The 19,330-nt window shown below is 44.8% G+C and overlaps 1 protein-coding gene across 1 annotated transcript in view; it reads right to left on the bottom strand.

Annotated features, from left to right (window-relative positions):
- The window catches only part of SYNE1 (spectrin repeat containing nuclear envelope protein 1), a 1,959,630-nt gene that overhangs the window by 994,848 nt on the left and 945,452 nt on the right, over positions 1-19,330 (bottom strand). The window contains exons 57-60 of the mRNA XM_085611789.1: positions 7,305-7,487; positions 4,660-4,803; positions 3,870-4,025; positions 3,163-3,327 (exon numbers count right to left, since the gene is read on the bottom strand). Coding sequence (XP_085467915.1) covers positions 3,163-3,327; positions 3,870-4,025; positions 4,660-4,803; positions 7,305-7,487 — 648 coding nt within the window. The remainder of the gene's footprint in view (positions 1-3,162; positions 3,328-3,869; positions 4,026-4,659; positions 4,804-7,304; positions 7,488-19,330) is intronic.

The following is a 19,330-nucleotide window of genomic DNA, read 5'->3' as shown; positions in this document are numbered from 1 at the left end:
GGTAGACATTCTGCCTAACATGCCCTGGGTACCACATACTAGGGACTTATAAGTAAGCCTGTTCTTGCCAACTGGGGGTAAACAATTCAATATACACTTTATATTAGGTAAAAACACCAGCACTGATTTCTAGTTAGCAGGCCTCAGTGCACTCTCAGAGTTGATAAACCTGCACCATCAGTCCAAAGCTGTGGGGGGTGAACATTCAAAAAGAGGTGTTTCCTTACAATAAACTGTAATGATCAGATACAATGTGGCCCGATATGAGTAATAGCATGTGCAGGATTACCGTGCTTTTTATTTGCAAGGGCACTGTAATTGAGAAGCTGTAGGGTCACATTGCTATCCAGTCTACACCGTGGACTGCTTCTACAGGTCCTAATGGCTAGAGAGGTCGACCTCGAAGCTAGGGAACCCAGTTTGAGTCTTGGCAGGGAATCACTAAGGGCCATATGTAGGTGGGCTAATACCGGTCGGTAACGGCCGAAAATCGGTAAATTTTCCGTTACCGACCGGTATTTAGCCCTTTGAGATGTAGGAGGCTGGATTGAAGGATTCGATAATTTACCGATTCGGTATTATAAGAAATCAGTAAAATACCGATTCAGTAAATTACCGAATCCTTAAATCCTATGTAGGAAGCACTCAAGTGAGTGCATTTTTGGTTTAAGGATTCGTTATTTACCACCAACTACAAGTTGATGGTAAATACTGAATACCTTTTCAAAAGTAATTTTGTGCTTTTTTAAAAGTGCCATGTGGCAGACATACATGCCCTTAGGGCATGTATGTGCGCCACATGTACACACATGCACGATTCAGGGGTGCAACAGAGTGTCTATGTGACACGCTTTTTGTCTGATGTACTGTGTTTTATGTATGGTATATTGTATTGTGCAATTTTTTCTATTGTTGTCTTTATATGTATGAATTTGATATATGTATTGTATTTTTAGTCCTTTTGTGTTGGGCATATGATTGTGTTCTCTAAATTACTTATTGTGTTAAAATTGAATTTACATTATGGTTGGTTTTTTATGTAATTAATTAGTAGTGATTTCACTACAGCACTATAATGCATAATACCATTTTAGATAAATAAATGAAAATGAAAGAAAAAATAATCTAATCACTTCTTTTGGTCTGTGGGCACATCTCTATTTATGGACGTATCGCCTATATATATTGTACCAGTGGGGGGAATGTGCTTCTGTTTTTTGTATCAATGTGACACCCTGCCACCGTTGAATATGCTCGCCCTATTACCGATTCGGTATTTACCGAATCGGTAATAGTGAATGGCTTCCCATTCATTCCTATGGGCCTCCAGGCCCATAGGAATGAATGGGAAGGTATGCCTTATTACCGATTCGGTAAATACCGAATCGGTAATAACGAATATTACTGAATCGGTAAAATTTACCGATTTTTTACCTACATTCTATTTACCGATTCTTAAATACCGAATCGGTAAAATTCGGTATTTAGGAACAGGTAAATAGAAATTACCTACATATGGCCCTTAATCTCCCCGTGCCTAACAAAATGAATATGTCCGTCTGTAAAGCAACTGGTGCTCATGTAAAGTACTCTGATACCTGTGGGTCGAGTTTGCACTATATAAAACTCCCCCCCAAAAACTTATATTCAGCTCCAGTGGCAAACCTATTAAGAAAATATCTACTTCAAATGGAATATTCAGAAAGTAGAAAACATTCAGTGAGAACTTTTCTTCCCATTTAAACATGCTGAATATTTGTATTCTCAATTAAATGTAAAATCCACCCCCTAATCCAAACTGCAAATACATTTCTTTCACCTAACTCCTGAATGTAACCCCTTTGTGAGACTCCCATCCCTAATTCTACCAAAAACCCTAACACTAAACAAAGGCTATGAACAACCTCGTAATATAACCCTTGCATAAGGACTATCCCTTGTCCTATTTCAATCTCTTACTTTTCTATAACCTAGTACTGAACCTTGGTCCTAATCCTTATTCACACCATAACCTTCACATTGTCCTTCTACTTAATGAAAAGTCCTACTCAGTGAACGAACCCTTACCCTAAGTTTAGCTTAAGGACTTTCCGTATCCTAATCCTATCCACAATTCATCCTTTCTGTTACCCTAACCATTTGCTTTTTCTCCTCAACTTTTCCAAACTATTTCTTTTTTTTTCGCTCTTTCTTGGCTGACTTTTTAAATTGTTCTAAATTTTTGTTTCTCACTTTTTTGTTTTCTTACTTTTGACCTTAAAGGAGATGTGGCACTGTATACCACAGTGTGTAATGAAGTTGATATTCAGCCATTTCACCTTTAAACCCACAAACAATCATCTGTCGGTCTAACAACTATGTAAGTAAAATGTGGAGGGCAGGTGGGAGTACATTTGAAGGAACACGTGTGTACTGCATGTTAGTTAATAAGGAAACTGTTCTCTCTTGTATTAAACCTACATTGCCATTTGATTATACAATCTTCCTAAACACATTTCATTGTTAGTCATGCTTCCTATGTGCTCTTGAGTCACACCCAGTATCTATTTACACCCGATGCCTCCCATCAGACCCATTGGGCTGATGAGCTGAGATGCATCACTGTCTCTTGCAGCACTCTTTTTTAGCCAATTGTGGCTACTTCTTGTGACTGAAGTTCACTTTTAGTGCATAATACAGGGACTTCTAAAAGTACCAAAGAAACCAACTAAACATATTGCTGATCAGAGCACAACACACAGGTATAAGGGAGACTGTATGAATTGCTTTATAGACACTTCCATGAAACTTCTCATAGACGAAAAATTATCCTATCACACATGTGGCATATGAAAAAGGTCTGCATAGGTCAGTTCATTTATTGTGACTCAGCCCTGCATAGCATTAGTGCACCGTTTTCTCTGCTCAGGGAAGTGAAAGGATGACAAGCTGTGATCAGAGGACAAATGTTCTGGATGGTAGGAATTGTCAGTCTTGTGCTCAATCCATAACAATCTCTCTACCAATCTACACATGTGGTATTATTCAGTTTATGCATAATAAACGGTCAGAAGTCAAGTGGTTTCCTACTTTGAACTTTAAAATCACTGAAGAATGAGAATGAAGCATGTATGATCACTGTTTATTACAAATAATGGTGGTAGTAGGTAAGCTGACACATACCTCCAGCTTTGACATTCTGCTGTCCAAGACACTTTTGTCCACTGTGGGATGGCAGTAAGATTTCAGCATGTGCATTGCATCGCTCATCCAGTCCTGGAGTTCTTTCAAACCTTGGGAGAACTGCTGGTGTTCGGCCACAATCCTTTCCAACTTTGATGCCTTTACCTGTAATCCATGCCAGGATGATTGATGATTGTAATTTTAATAAAAATGCATTTTAAAAGACATGTAATAAATATGCATTCTTTATTTTACACTGGATTGGTGTAGTTCTTGTACTCAAAAGTTTGTTGAAACAAACTTGAAAATCTGCTACACAACAGTCTGTGGAAGAGGTCCCACAACAAAATTTCCCATGTTACCAAAACATGCAACAAACATTTTCCTCTCTTTTGAAAGTGAAAGGCATTGCAGTAGTCTCTGATGTGATACTAGTATCATCTAATTGTTTTAGAAAAAAATAATTTACATTGTCAAACTAAGTTCTGACCTAAGTAAGAAACTTAGCTTGTAAATTGGTAAAACCAATTTAGGTAAGCAATTACCTTGAGTACAATCACTCAACATACAACATACTCTACGGAATGCACCAGCAGAAGCATATAACAAAAAAACTTACTGAAGAAATTGTGGAATCATGGACTGACAAACAGAAGGTGACAGTTTAGTTGCACAGAAATTAAACTCAGCACCCAGTTGTGCATTACCTTGGTTAGGTTGCTTAGCGCTAGGTACTGAGAATACAGCTGCGATACTCTGTGCATAAAGCTTTTGCTGGCAGCTTGCCCTTCCCACAGCTGCTGAGCTTTCTCCTTTAGCCTGCTGAGCTGAGGCTCTTGGCAGCTTATTTCTTCAAGGACAGACTGCAAAGCACAAGCATGTTAGAGAGAAGAGGAGGAGGAAGCAGTACAACAAAACGCAACCCATATAACATAACGAACAATCTTATTGGAACAGTTCATGCAGCCTTCACGCAACACTACCAGGACAAAACATTAGCAACAAACTGCACATCACAAAAAGAAAGGAATGTCACATACAAAGGCTAAAACATATAATTAGTTAGCCAGGCACATTTGCTGTTACAGTTCATGGCTACGTCAAAAATGGCACAGAAAGATACATTTGTTAGGGGGCATTAGAACACTGGAATGTTGGCAGCTTCACTGAAGACAGAAGAGTGGCAGAAATCCAATAACAACTGGCATCTGTTTTCTTCTCTAATATTCCAATGTTTTTTTCTGTTTCTCCTTGTTTAATTTAGAAAAATCATTTTTAGTAGCATTACAGTCCTTCTGCCTCAGGCTTTATAGGTTATTAAAGACCCTCTCCATCTTTCTAAACCCTTGCCTGCAGCTTGGTCCTGTAACTAGGGTAGAGGGTCTTTAAACGCTATAAAAGCCCTTGGCAGCGAAGCATAATCCTATAATAAATCCTTCCCCTAGGAGAAGGAGAAAGAGAAGCTGATGCTTGGTATTTGGCATGTTGCAATGTCACCTGTAACTTCTGCTGCTCTCTCCTCTTAGAAGGCAGGTCAAAAAGTCGTCCGCTGCTTTCCTGCACCATCTTCTCAGTGGTGCTGAGCCACTCCTGGATTGGTTCAGCACCTGCCTCAAAGTCTTTCATCTGGACCTTCAGGTTCTGTAAAGGCAAATATCATGCTAATCAGACCTTCAACAATGGTTTGAAGCCAGTTTTTAAATTCCTGAACAGAAACATATCTGACCGCCTGCTTCACTCTTAACTTCCTAGACACTCCATTAGCTGTATTGTGCCATATATACCTGCATACACCGCGCTGTGCTAGACAAAAAGCACAATTGCAGATCCCTTACATAGTAAATCCAGCCTTTTCATAAGCCCAAAAAATAACAATTATACTTGCATTAAAAAATATATATATTTATGTATAAATATAATATATATATATCAATGTGAGAATTTAGAATATTAGATGAGTAGATGGTAGTCTACCACAAGTAATAAGAATAAGGTCACTATTTTTGTTAGGCCCAGTAAAGGTTTCAATAATTTAGACCTGAGCTCAACCCCTGATGGTTATGGCACAGAGGAAACAGGCTTAACTTAAACAAATGTGTAAAGCATTTAAAAGTTCCAAACCCTTAAAAAGTTGAAAACAGAACACAATCAAAATCGCACTTCAATATGTAAAAACAGAGAATAATTTACTGAACATAATGGCACCAAAACAAAAGAAATCTAGTAAGGAAAGCCAGAGATGTGACTTTTTAAACTTTTAATAAAGATATCACTAAAAAGCATTAACCGCCAATCACGGTCACCTGGTTTCCCTTGACTGGTACATAGGCGTGACTTAAAGCTGACCATGATGGAGCGGAGGTCGGATACAGAAACCAGGTTCGACACGGTCAGAGGTTTTGCCTTCTGGCTTAGTCCCTGAAATGGAAGTTAAAAATCCTCACCGAGGCAAGGCGGCAGACTGTGGTGGGAAAGGCTCCAAAATGACGTACCTGTGAAGCCATTAAATTTTACCGGGAAAGCTAAAAGTGGGAGAAATTCATTATTTGTACGCAAGGAATGTCCCTCACCAGCCAGCTACTTTAGGTACCTTTGCCCAGTGATGATCTCTACATTCGGACTTCGTCACTTTTCAGAGCTCAGATTTATCTAGCAGGCAAGGCAACAAGCTGAAGATGAACAGGGCTCCATGAGGCCGATACTCTCTGCATTGCATCCCTCTGAAATGGATTTGCTGCTGCGGAAAAGCTCTGAGCTGGAGCAACCTGATTCTTTGGCCCAGGGGCAATGCATCTTCATTAAATTGACTAGGTAGGTTTGTCACAGTTTACCGGAGTTCTTTAGTGCAAAAACATTTTTAGGTCCCAGGTTTCCAGGATGTTAGGAATAATGCACTTTAACACAGTTAAGGGTCCCAGGATCTCAGGAACAGCACTGAGTTTGAAGGCTTACTCCAGGTGTCAGCTCACATTTGCCTGTGACAGGGTACGCCTCTATGAAGTTAATCAGGTTCCTAGAAACAGCCCAGATGGTCCTATTGCCAGAGAAGCAGAACACGTATCCACAATCAAGGCTTTTTTCTCAGCTCTGGGAGCAAGTTCACACCTTGTCAAGGGGGCTATAACGCTCCTGGCTAACAGTTGGGAGCCCATGCAAATAGGCTGCTGGAGGCTTTAGGCAGGGAGAAAAACATTTCTTAAACTACCTTTTCCAAAATATTTATTACAAATCTGACTTTACCAGTAAATTGGGCTTGTAATAAATATTTTTAAAAGTCCAAGAATTAATTTTGCTGCTGTTACATAGTCAGAGATAAAATTATTAAATTAAATGTGGTAACCCAGCATTTTCCTATGAAACATCTAACCCTGCTACCACAAAAATAGCTTATGGGTGCCTTGCCACTGTTAAGACATGTTTAACATTAAACCTTTACATAGTCCTGCTTTTCAATACTATGCCCTCTGCCTTATAGGCAGGGGTGAATTATTAAAATATTATTAAAATATAAAAGAAGGGTTTAGGACTGACAAAAGAGGATATTTTGGAAGGTCAACTTCACAGATTGAAAGGTGCACAGACAAGCTATAATGGTATACCTGCAGTCATGTTTGCACTGTCACTATAGTGGGTCGTACAATGGGTGCGGCAGTCCACTAGTGACATTTAACTTAAAGGCCTTGGGTACACTTTATACCATATACTAGGGACTTATAGGATTAAATTAAATAAGTCAATTTGGAGGATAGCCCATTTTGACATGTTTTAGAGGTCGGAGCACATGCACAGGGCTGTGGTTAGCACAGTCCCAGTGCACAGAGTCAAAACACCAGCAGCTAAAATAAATTGGGGTGATTATATAAAATGAGGCATTTTTCTACAATCTGTTGCTCCAAAAACTACACTAGATGCAGAACTGTAAATTGACCTCCTAATGTATATTTCATCCAAATAAATAACTGTTCAATTACATCCTCACAACAAAATCCCCAAATACTGGCTTTGTGGTACCTCTCCAGTGTGTTATCACAAAATTATGAGGAAATTATACAAAGAAAGAAAACAAAAGGGTTGAGCACAGCACAGTCATCTGACAGATACAACACACAAGGATCACAGTACTTCAATGTCTCAATCCATACCTCCAGAGCAGCCTCCTTTTGGTGAAGTGATGAAAGAAAACGTTTCCAGTCCTCCTTAGCTGTGCTAACTTTACTCTGAACACCTTTTCCCTTCTCAGATGACAGTATGCTGCTCAAAAGTTCACCTTTTATGACAAGTGCCTGTAACTTTTTCTGCCCATTTTCACTATCAGATAAGAACTCCTGAAAGAAAAGTAGTAATGTTAGTTGTGCCTTGAAGTGCCCAACCATCATCTCTGTTAGTGTTATTACTTTATATTGTTGGTTAATTGTCATTCAGGTTATGGTGAATAAGGATTTGCAAGATCTAGGAGTTTTGCTTTATCAATTGTATTTAATTCCTAAACATCTACATTACTCCTCAGTGCACCAAGTTGATGTTTCTACATGTGTATGTATATTTGTGTTGCCTGTTTAGACTGTGTCCCCTATTTACCCACTTCAGAAAAGCCGGTGACATACAGAAGAACCATAAATTATACATCCACTCAGCGAAATAAATACATGACAAGCAAACAGTATTTTCCATACATTTTAAAATGCACCAAGTATGCCTAAACTGGGAAACAGCCTTTGGAAAGTGGAAATTACTATGCCTTTGCCACACATTTTTACCGCACAAATTTTTACCATGCATATGTCTTTGCCACGTATTTTTTTTGTATTTGCATTTGCAGAGTTTTATATAGCGCAAACTTGACCCGAATCCAATCAGGTATCAGAGCGCTTTACATAGCACCAGTTACGTTACATGAGGACACACATTCCTTTTTTGTTAGGCACGGGGAGATTAAGTGATTTGCCCAGAATCACAGGATGTTTGGCGTCATTACCGAGACTCGAACCCAGTTTCCCCAGGTCCGAGGTCGAGCGCCCTAACCGTTAGGCCAACTCCTCTCCCCGTATGACTTTACCACTCATGGAAAGTCTATTTAAGATGAGTATAAATATGTGTGTGTGTGTGTGCGTATTCACTGAAAAAACTATAGGTTTCAGCCACGTTATAGTTAGAAATTAGCATTTAAAAAACCTTAGAAATTCACTGAAAAAACCATAGGTTTCAGGTACGTTATATTTAGTTGGACATTTCACTCGTACAAAACCAGAGAAATTCCGCTGTTATAGTTAGCTCAGCTAACTATATCTCGCGCCCCCAAAATGCACTGCTGATAACGTCACATATTACATCATTCATGACATGGTCAGTGACATCACTGATGACATCACTGATGACATCTCAAATGACATCACTGATGACATCATCGAGTGTCTGTGTGTTTCTTTAAAGTTTAAATATGTTTTATATATATGCCAAGGTGTACTGAAGAATGAGTGGGTGTATAAGTGTCTGGATTGAGGATTTAGTAGGTGCATCACTGACTGTTTAAGTGAGTGATTAAATGTGTCTTACTTAATGCACGCGTTAGTGACTATTCTGTGTGAATGTTTGTATCAGTCTGTCTGTTGTATAAGCTGCTTCATGGATTGGTCAGTAGCTACATGAGTGTCTATATGGGTTATCAAATGGTTGCCTGAGTTTTGTATGGGTGCCTGAGTGTGTGTGTGTGGGTGGGTGGGAGGTGTGTGAATCTGTTTTTTTTTTTTAAACTTTATTTATGAAAATTTGAGCGATCATACATCATAAGCAAGTTGCAGCAATGGGTACACATGTCAGTCGGAAGCAATACACAGGTGACAAGGAACAGCACAACAATCATCAACAGCGCAAAATGTCAATAAATCAGGATTGCATTTCAAGTCTACAATAACTGTACAGTGTGCTGCAAACCATTCCCCTTCTGGCGGAACCGCACCTCATGCCTCTCATGACCCAGCACCAGGTATAAGGAAGACACTGTCCACAAGACTAAAGACCCCCGCATATAACGGCCAGCCATCCACACCTGAGTTGGAGCACCCCCTCCAACCCAAACTCTCAGTATGCCATGAGGGATGGTCCCATACGTAGCTAAGGGGGTGTCTCACCCCCAACAGCATTCTCCCCTTCTAACAAATAGCAGGTCAGTGGAGCCCAAATGTCTGTTGGTCTCGATGCAGGCGGTAAGAGTTCAGAGTATGTATTAATTTGTTCCTGGCAATAAACAATATGCCGCATCCAGTCCTTAAATTTGGGGGCCCTGCCTCTGCCCCACCTACACGCAACTCGTCTTTTAGCAAGCAAGAAGGCCAGCGCAATGAATTTGCGGTCCGCAGCTTGTATGGGCTCCACGTACCCTAAGAGGGCAAGGACAGGGGAGGGCGCAATCTCCGAGTTGATCATTTTAGATACCGCTGTAAATATCTGGCGCCAATAGCGTTGCACCGCCTCACATGCCCACGCCAAGTGGAGAAAGTCTGCCCCAGGGACATGACACCGGTCGCACCTATCATCTTCCCGGAGTCGGTATTTGTACAGCTTGACAGGAGTGTAATACAATCTGTGAATGTATTTATAGTGTATTATTCTAAATCTACTACTAGAAGAAATACGCTCCGTCTGTTGTAGGCAGAACTCCCACTGTTTGTCCGTCAGTGGGACCTGCAGCTCCAGATCCCACTTCTCCCGAGCCGCAAGAGGCGGCGCGACCACCAGCGAGTGCACCGACCTATAAATCTTAGAGACCAACTTGGCAGGGGCATCGTCCCGGAGGATACGTTGTAACGGTGCCACCTCCGGCGGCTCCCGTGGAAAATCGGGTGTTAGTGCCTTAAGCCCCTGCCGGAGCCGGATATACAAGAATACCTCAAGGGGAGAAGGTTGGATGCCCCCATAGAGATGCTCCATAGGACGGAACGTGCCATCATGGTACAAGTCCCCCCACGTCTTAATGTGGATAGCATGAGCTAATTTCCGAAACCCCGCTTCCTGCAACAGGGGCATGGCAGGGTGGTAGGCAAGCGGCAGGAGCGGCGCATATACCATATTTATGCCGAGCTTGGCTGTTATTCGTTTCCAGGCCGTCACCGTACTCGCCACTGTCGTGGGCGTTGTATCTGCCCCCGTTACTGGGGTATACAATGCACCTTCTATGGGGATCGGATGCGCCAACCAGTGTTCAGCCGCGAGTTGGGGCATGTATCGGGGCTGCCGTATCCAGAAATAGGCGTAGTGCGCATGCGCCGCTTGAAAGTACAGCTCAAAGTCAGGGACGCCAAACCCGCCCCGATCAAACGGCCTAGTGAGGACCTCCCACTTGAGTCGCGGAGATTTCCCGCCCCAAACCAGGCGAATAAGCTCCGAGCGTAGGGTCCGGAAGAAGAAACTGCCCGGATAAAAGGGGATGTTCAAGAAGAGATACAGCAACTGCGGCAGGATTACCATTTTGATCAATGACACCCGGCCCGCCATAGAAAGGGGGAGCGTAATCCATCGAGTAATGCAGTCCGTAATACGGGTCATCTTCGTGCCATAATTGGCCCTTATCAGTTCCTCCCTGTTTTTCTCAATGTGTATACCTAAATATTTGAAATCCCCCTCGCACCAGGCTAGAGGGTACTCCAGCGCAAACTGTGTAGTAGACGCTGTAAGCGGGAAAACCCGAGACTTGCTCCAATTGATCTGAATTCCAGAGAGCCTGCCAAACCTGATGAATTCCCTGAGAATTGGGTTAAGGTTATCACAGGGGTCCCGTATATATAGAGTAATGTCGTCAGCGTACATAGATATCAATATCTGCCTCTGGAAACACCTCAACGCCTTATCCTTATGATGCTGCCTGAGCCGCGCCGCCAGCGGCTCCATGGCGATAGCGAACAGCAGGGGCGACAGGGGGCAGCCCTGTCTGGTGCCCCCGGTGATAGGAAATGCCTCAGAAAGTCTTCCGTTTATCAGCACGCGGGCCTTAGGGGATGTGTACAAGATCCTAATCCAAGAAATAAATATGAGGGGAAACCCCATACGTTCCAGAACCCGGAATACATAATCCCACTCTAGCGAGTCGAAAGCTTTTGAGGCATCAAGGAAGACGGCAGCCATCGGGAGGTCGTCATGTACGGAATTTAGAATCGAGAAAAAAGTACGTAGGTTATGGGACGTTGCCCGTCCGGGCACGAATCCCGCCTGGTCAGTTAGTATTAGGTTAGGGAGGAGTAAGTTAATGCGGGTAGTAATTAGTTTAGCAAGTATTTTCACATCGCAATTGAGCAGTGAGAGGGGTCGATATGAGTCACACTGGTCCGCAGCTTTACCAGGCTTAAGGAGCGAGGTGATGAGGGCCATACGCATAGAAGGGGGCAAATGGCCCACCTCAAGAGCATCTTCATACACTTCGCGCAGGACCGGTGCCATAAAATCGATGTAAGTCTTATAGAATTCAATTGGGATCCCATCAAGGCCTGTGGCCTTGCCCGATTGCATGTGCATAATAGCCTCACGCACCTCATCCAATTCAAAGGGGGAACTCAAAAACGCCCTGTGTGTATCGCTAAGCCACCCCAAGGATACATCCTCCAAATATTCCTGCAGTTGCAGATCCCCAGCCCTAGTCGACGTATACAAGTGGTGATAGTGCTCAACAAATGCGTTAAGAATGAGCGTGGTGTCTCTGTACACTGCACCGTCCACGCCTTCAATTTCCAATATAGTGCTTGGCGGGCGCGTCAACCTTATCGTCGCTGCCAGGGCTTTCCCTGGCCGCTCACCCTCGCCATAGCGACGGGCTACCCAGTGTTTAACCCTAAATTTCGCTTCCCGATTGGCTTCGGTCATATACTCCGCTATCTTTTCACGGATATGAGCTAGCATGGCATCCTCAGGGTTGTCGGCCAGCGACGCCTCAAGCGCCTTAAGATCCCTCTCCAGAGTACGCAAGCGGGTTAATATGGTTTTCAGAACGCCTGACCCCTTAGCGATGCATATGCCCCGTAGGGTAACTTTAAAGGCATCCCATATGGTTTCAACCTCATTCACGGAATCTTTGTTGCGCTTAAAGAAATCCAAACATTCATCCCTTAATTCCTCCTGAAACACAGTATCCAGCAGCATCGTGGGCTGCAGGCGCCAAGAAGTCACAGGAACGTAACGCGGGTCGGCGAGTGATCAGAGAACGTTCGTGGGAGATGGTGTGCACGATCTAGCGCCGCATGAAAATGAGGGGAGATAAAGACATAGTCAAGCCGTGCCCATGATTTTGCCTGCGCCGTGAAGTGTGTACCTTCACGCGCGTCAGCATGCAGGTGCCGCCACGCGTCAATTAAGTTATGGTCAGCCAGTGTTTCCAACAATTACGCACGCGCCTTGGTGTAATGGTGCGGGGCCGGGTGAGATCTATCCCTAGACGGATCCAGTGTGGTGTTGAAGTCCCCCCCCCAGACGAGCTGTCTCGGGCCCACGCCTATGATTGCCGCATTGAGGTCCGTAAAGAAATGCAGGTCATCTATGTTGGGGCCGTAGCAACAGACCAGGGTAACTGCCACATGTCCCAGCCTACCCCACATTAGACAATACCGCCCCTGAGCATCACTTTTAGTGCCCTCCATACTGAAGGGCGTTCCCTTCTTTATCAGTATCGCCACACCCCTAGAGTACGAAGAATAGGAGGAGAAGGCAGTACATGTCGCCCATTTACCGGCAAAAGTGTGAAGGGCCTGCGCTCTAAAGTGGGTCTCCTGGATAAAAGCAATGTGTATGACATGGCGGTCTAGATAAGAGAGTATCTGTCTCCTCTTTCGCGGGTCTCCTAGGCCCCTAACATTCCACGTCAGGACATTTAAATCAGAATCTATTCGAACCAAGGAGTAATATAGTGCTGCAGCAGAGGATGGCTCCCTACGCAGCTATACGTATGCATGCTTAACCGCTGTTTCGCCCTTACATCAGAGCAGCGCCACCCCCTGCGTCTCACAATCCCGCAACCTCCTCCGCCAGACCCCATGTGAATGAGTGTGGGAGTGGCCTGCACCACGAGGGGGTCCCTTTGCATGTCACCAGCAGGCGCACCCATAATCTCCAAAAATAGCATCACTTTGATATTGGTCGCGCTCAACATTGCAACAACATATTCAAACATTCCCATCCCTCCACCCCACATCTTGAACATTTCCAACATTATTCCCGTAACCTCCTGAACAGCATGGCCTACCGGTAACGTAACCGAGTCACTCCCATACAGTACGACAAAGTGTACCCCCCTGCTCCACCCAATGCCAGTCCTCCTGCATATCCACCATTTCCAAATGATCTGAGCTATAGTTATGGCCAGGTTCGTCACACTCACTCGTTCTGCACCCGTCATCCAGGATCTATCTGCCAGAAAGTTCCCACTATCCCGAGCATGCCAACCCCCACCACAGTCCTCAGGCTTGGGCACATCAGGACGGCCTGGGCTAGTAAGTTCTAGGGCTACCACTCTAACCTCCTCCCATTCACCCCCAGAATGCAGGACAGATAGCCCCGTACGCTCCATGACCCATGATCCATCAATGAGCATCCCTATCCTATCGCTTCCGCAGTCCATATTCACGAACAGTGTGTGCAACAGGGGTCCCCGCCAGTGCCAATCCCTCCGCCCGGGTGCAGTTGCCCTAGCAGAAATGAGGGCAACGGGAGAGACCAGGGCCGTCACGTGCATCCCTACCCCACCCCCAACCCACTGAAGCAACCCCAACTTGCCAGAATCCCCTCCCCTCCCCCCACCCATAACTCCCCATAGAAAGCTCAACAGGAGCAGCACATTCAGTGTAAGGAATGGGGTATACCCCATGGGGTCCGTCCAGAGTGCGCCCATATCCACCCCCAATGTCCTGCCCCCTCTCACAGCAGGGGAAGGTGTGGGGAGGTGGTGCCTGGAATACATTACCAACTGCTGTCCCACATCCGACCACGGTATTCTCAAACAGTCTCGGCGTCGTCACACTTGCATGCCCCTCAGGCGTGCATCTGTATCAAGCATATGGAAATAGCCCTTTAGTTCACAGGTTCCATCTAGCAAAAGGCACAACCTCATGTCTAGTGTTCATCTTCTTGATCTTCTTCGCCACCAGCAGACCTCTCTGCCCGCCCATTCTTTAGAGCCTTAAGAAACTCCTCTACTTGCTGCGGATTTGTAAAGAAGTGTTGCTGTGCTTGGTGGGTAACTCTCAATTTTGCCAGGTAAAGTAGTGCATAATCAATTTGTCGAGCCCGCAGTTTCTTTTTAACCTCGAGGAATTTACGCCGCTGTTTTTGTACGAGAGGCGTGAAGTCTGGGTAAACGGTAAAGCTGACCCCGTCACATGAAAGTGTTTGAGTCGTGCGAGCTGCTCGCAGTGCTGTGTCCCGGTCTTGATAATTTAGTAGCCGTGATGACAAAAAGTATGCAGTTCCTAACGTTAAAGCAAGGTGTGACAAAATAACAAGAGGGTAACGCAGTGATGACAGGGAACTGTGGTGAGAAACAGGAGTAAAGGTTACTCCTTATTTGGAAAAGAAGACCCTCACACACCCAACAAGCGGGTGTCTTGCTTCATCACCGGGTCTTTGCTCCTTATCGGGCCGCCGGGTGCAATGCCCGATCAGGCACCTAAAAGGGCCTTCCTAGCGGAGATCTTTTATTCCAACGCCGGTGAGTGATGTGTGTGTGGGGTTGAAAAGACAATATTAAGACATAGGTGAGTGTAGGTGCAAATGGGGTTAAAGTGAACCAATTAAAACAGGGGTAGGTGATCCACTAAATAATTTTAATAGTGTGGTCACCATCCTGGTTAAAAAAATATACAGTCTGCACATGTGACACCAATAGTTAAGTGAGTGTATGTGCTGACGTGATCAATAGGTCAACATGTTTCTTGCCTTTGTATATAATAAATGGCAATTCATCAGGACCAGGGAATTAATGCGGCTACCTACACCTCTTTGGTGGTGCCCAATGTCTATAAGAGACTGAGTAGTGAGCACGCATACAGCACCCTAAAAAAGTGTGGTACCGTAGTTAAAATGCACACCTGCAGAGAAGGAAAACAATAACAAATAAAAAGCATAAACAACAAATAAAATTAGAACAACGTAAGCATTGCGACAGCAGTTACTTAGGACAAATGGTGGTGTCAAGCCAACCGTGGCATGCAAAGCTATAGAGCAATGTATGGAGGACTTGTAGAAGAACCAAACGCTAACATACATAGGAGGCACAATATCCAATAACTGATACCAAAACCCATCAATTAATGATAGAAAAATCATCCAAAAGAACTCACCCTCCTGGGTTGTGCTGCATACAGGGCCGGGGGGAGTACACACTAAATTATAGTGTCCTGTGATGAGGGAACAAAGAGGATATAGAACAATCACAGGTTGTTGAACAATTGCATCCAACATCATTGGGAGCAGTTCGTAAAGCGGAATTACCAGTCTTACTCCTGTCTTGCTACTTGCACAACAAACGGCAACTAACTCCGTGTTGACCGCCTCGACACCATGAAGGGGAAGCTATGATAATGAGGCTTCCAAATTGCCGTGTGCTACGCGGGGAGGAACGGTCAAATCAATACTTCATTAAGGATGATAACAACGTTGTGTGAGCTAAACTGGATAAACTCGCCAGTAATCGGGGGAGCAAGAGAAGGTAGGTCTGGCCATTGAATGTCGCGCGGACCAGCAACATATTCGTGGGACCAGCGTGGTGCGCTGATTGCAAACTATGTAAGCACGCAAAAGCTATACATGAAAGAAAACAACGGAAGCGTTACCGTCAAGGAAGACGCTCTCAGAGTCCGATATCATTACTCACGGTTCCGTTACTCCACAGACGCCGTCCACCTAGTGACGCGCCAGCCGCTGTAGACTGGTGGCGTCTGAACGCGCCTTGCCTGTATAACGCCCCCCAACGGAAAGCTCACGCGAGAGGCAGGTGGAACCGGAAGGGAGCGTGCTGACGCCGAGTAAGCTGGAACGCTAACAGCCCAAAAACGTACGGGGCTGTGCGTCCTGCTCGTTGTCATGGGAATATGGAACAGCGCGAGGGCAATCCACCGTCAATAGTAGACGACACACGCCAGAACCGGGTAACGTGGCAATGTATAGGCGGCACTCGGGTATCATAAAGGACTCCATCGGGGTCAGAGTGGCCCGCTAGGAACTGTGAAGTATCATAAAGCAACTGAGGAGTTCATATTAAAAGTGCTAAACCACACACCAAGATACTCATATTTACTGACAGAAATAAAAGTATTATTGTAACAGGGTAACAATCACAAGGATGCAGCAACTCAAGGAGAGAAAACTGGTGAGATCAGGTCAACATGCTCCACGGAATGTCCTCATTGAGGCCCGTCGTGTCCGCAGCCAATCTCAGGACCCAACGTTGTTCAAGTCTGAAGAGGCTTCTCTGTGACATTTGAGGGTGTGATTCAAGGACAATCCATTGGAAAGAGTTTGGAGCATGGCGTTCAAGGTGATAATGCGTAGTCATTTTAGTATTGGTTTTCGCGCATCGAAAGCTACTCTTATGTTCTAACATACGAGTCTTCACTGGGCGCGTCGTCATGCCTATATAGGGAAGTCCACACGGGCATTTCATCATGTAAACACAGTTTGAAGAGTTGCAGTTTGTGTGTTTGGAAATGTTCCATGTTAGACCATTAGGCAATGTCACTTCTTTGCTGGTGAGAGTTTGGGCACACATGGAGCATGACCCACAGGGATAATGCCCTTTGACTGGGGGAAGATTCCATAGCATTCTTTGCGAGCTGTGGGTAGATTTCTTTGGTCTAGTATGGATCAGTAGATCCTTAAGGTTGCTTGTGCGCTTGAATGCAAATCTGGGGGTCTGTAACTCCAGATCACCGGTGTTAAGAATGCCCCAGTGTTTTTTTATGATGGATTTGATCCTGTTGGAGTCGGGAGTGAAGGTAGTGACACATGTGATGGACTTATCAGGTGCCTTGATGTTAATGTCCAACAAGCTCTCCCTGTTGTTGTTTCTGGCTCGTTTGTGAGCCTTTGCTACCACATGACGAGGATAGTCTCGTTTAAGCAGAACTTCCATGAGCGTACCTGATTCTTTCTGGTAATCCGTCACAGAACTGCAATTTCTCCTGATGCGCAAGAATTGCCCAAATGGCAGATTTTCCCTCAATGCCTTTGAGGGAAAATCTGCCATTTGGGCAATTCTTGCGCATCAGGAGAAATTGCAGTTCTGTGACGGATTACCAGAAAGAATCAGGTACGCTCATGGAAGATCTGCTTAAACGAGACTATCCTCGTCATGTGGTAGCAAAGGCTCGCAAACGAGCCAGAAACAACAACAGGGAGAGCTTGTTGGACATTAACATCAAGGCACCTGATAAGTCCATCACATGTGTCACTACCTTCACTCCCGACTCCAACAGGATCAAATCCATCATAAAAAAACACTGGGGCATTCTTAACACCGGTGATCTGGAGTTACAGACCCCCAGATTTGCATTCAAGCGCACAAGCAACCTTAAGGATCTACTGATCCATACTAGACCAAAGAAATCTACCCACAGCTCGCAAAGAATGCTATGGAATCTTCCCCCAGTCAAAGGGCATTATCCCTGTGGGTCATGCTCCATGTGTGCCCAAACTCTCACCAGCAAAGAAGTGACATTGCCTAATGGTCTAACATGGAACATTTCCAAACACACAAACTGCAACTCTTCAAACTGTGTTTACATGATGAAATGCCCGTGTGGTCTTCCCTATATAGGCATGACGACGCGCCCAGTGAAGACTCGTATGTTAGAACATAAGAGTAGCTTTCGATGCGCGAAAACCAATACTAAAATGACTACGCATTATCACCTTGAACGCCATGCTCCAAACTCTTTCCAATGGATTGTCCTTGAATCACACCCTCAAATGTCACAGAGAAGCCTCTTCAGACTTGAACAACGTTGGGTCCTGAGATTGGCTGCGGACACGACGGGCCTCAATGAGGACATTCCGTGGAGCATGTTGACCTGATCTCACCAGTTTTCTCTCCTTGAGTTGCTGCATCCTTGTGATTGTTACCCTGTTACAATAATACTTTTATTTCTGTCAGTAAATATGAGTATCTTGGTGTGTGGTTTAGCACTTTTAATATGAACTCCTCAGTTGCTTTATGATACTTCACAGTTCCTAGCGGGCCACTCTGACCCCGATGGAGTCCTTTATGATACCCGAGTGCCCCCTATACATTGCCACGTTACCCGGTTCTGGCGTGTGTCGTCTACTATTGACGGTGGATTGCCCACGTGCTGTTCCATATTCCCATGACAACGAGCAGGACGCACAGCCCCGTACGTTTTTGGGCTGTTAGCGTTCCAGCTTACTCAGCGTCAGCACGCTCCCTTCCGGTTCCACCTGCCTCTCGCGTGAGCTTTCCGTTGGGGGGCGTTATACAGGCAAGGCGCGTTCAGACGCCACCAGTCTACAGCGGCTGGCGCGTCACTAGGTGGACGGCGTCTGTGGAGTAACGGAACCGTGAGTAATGATATCGGACTCTGAGAGCGTCTTCCTTGACGGTAACGCTTCCGTTGTTTTCTTTCATGTATAGCTTTTGCGTGCTTACATAGTTTGCAATCAGCGCACCACGCTGGTCCCACGAATATGTTGCTGGTCCGCGCGACATTCAATGGCCAGACCTACCTTCTCTTGCTCCCCCGATTACTGGCGAGTTTATCCAGTTTAGCTCACACAACGTTGTTATCATCCTTAATGAAGTATTGATTTGACCGTTCCTCCCCGCGTAGCACACGGCAATTTGGAAGCCTCATTATCATAGCTTCCCCTTCATGGTGTCGAGGCGGTCAACACGGAGTTAGTTGCCGTTTGTTGTGCAAGTAGCAAGACAGGAGTAAGACTGGTAATTCCGCTTTACGGACTGCTCCCAATGATGTTGGATGCAATTGTTCAACAACCTGTGATTGTTCTATATCCTCTTTGTTCCCTCATCACAGGACACTATAATTTAGTGTGTACTCCCCCCGGCCCTGTATGCAGCACAACCCAGGAGGGTGAGTTCTTTTGGATGATTTTTCTATCATTAATTGATGGGTTTTGGTATCAGTTATTGGATATTGTGCCTCCTATGTATGTTTGCGTT

Source organism: Triturus cristatus, chromosome 6, assembly GCF_964204655.1.
Source record: "Triturus cristatus chromosome 6, aTriCri1.1, whole genome shotgun sequence".
Taxonomy (NCBI): domain Eukaryota; kingdom Metazoa; phylum Chordata; class Amphibia; order Caudata; family Salamandridae; genus Triturus; species Triturus cristatus.
Note: the sequence above shows the minus strand (reverse complement) of the source record. Positions and strands in the feature narration are given on the sequence as shown.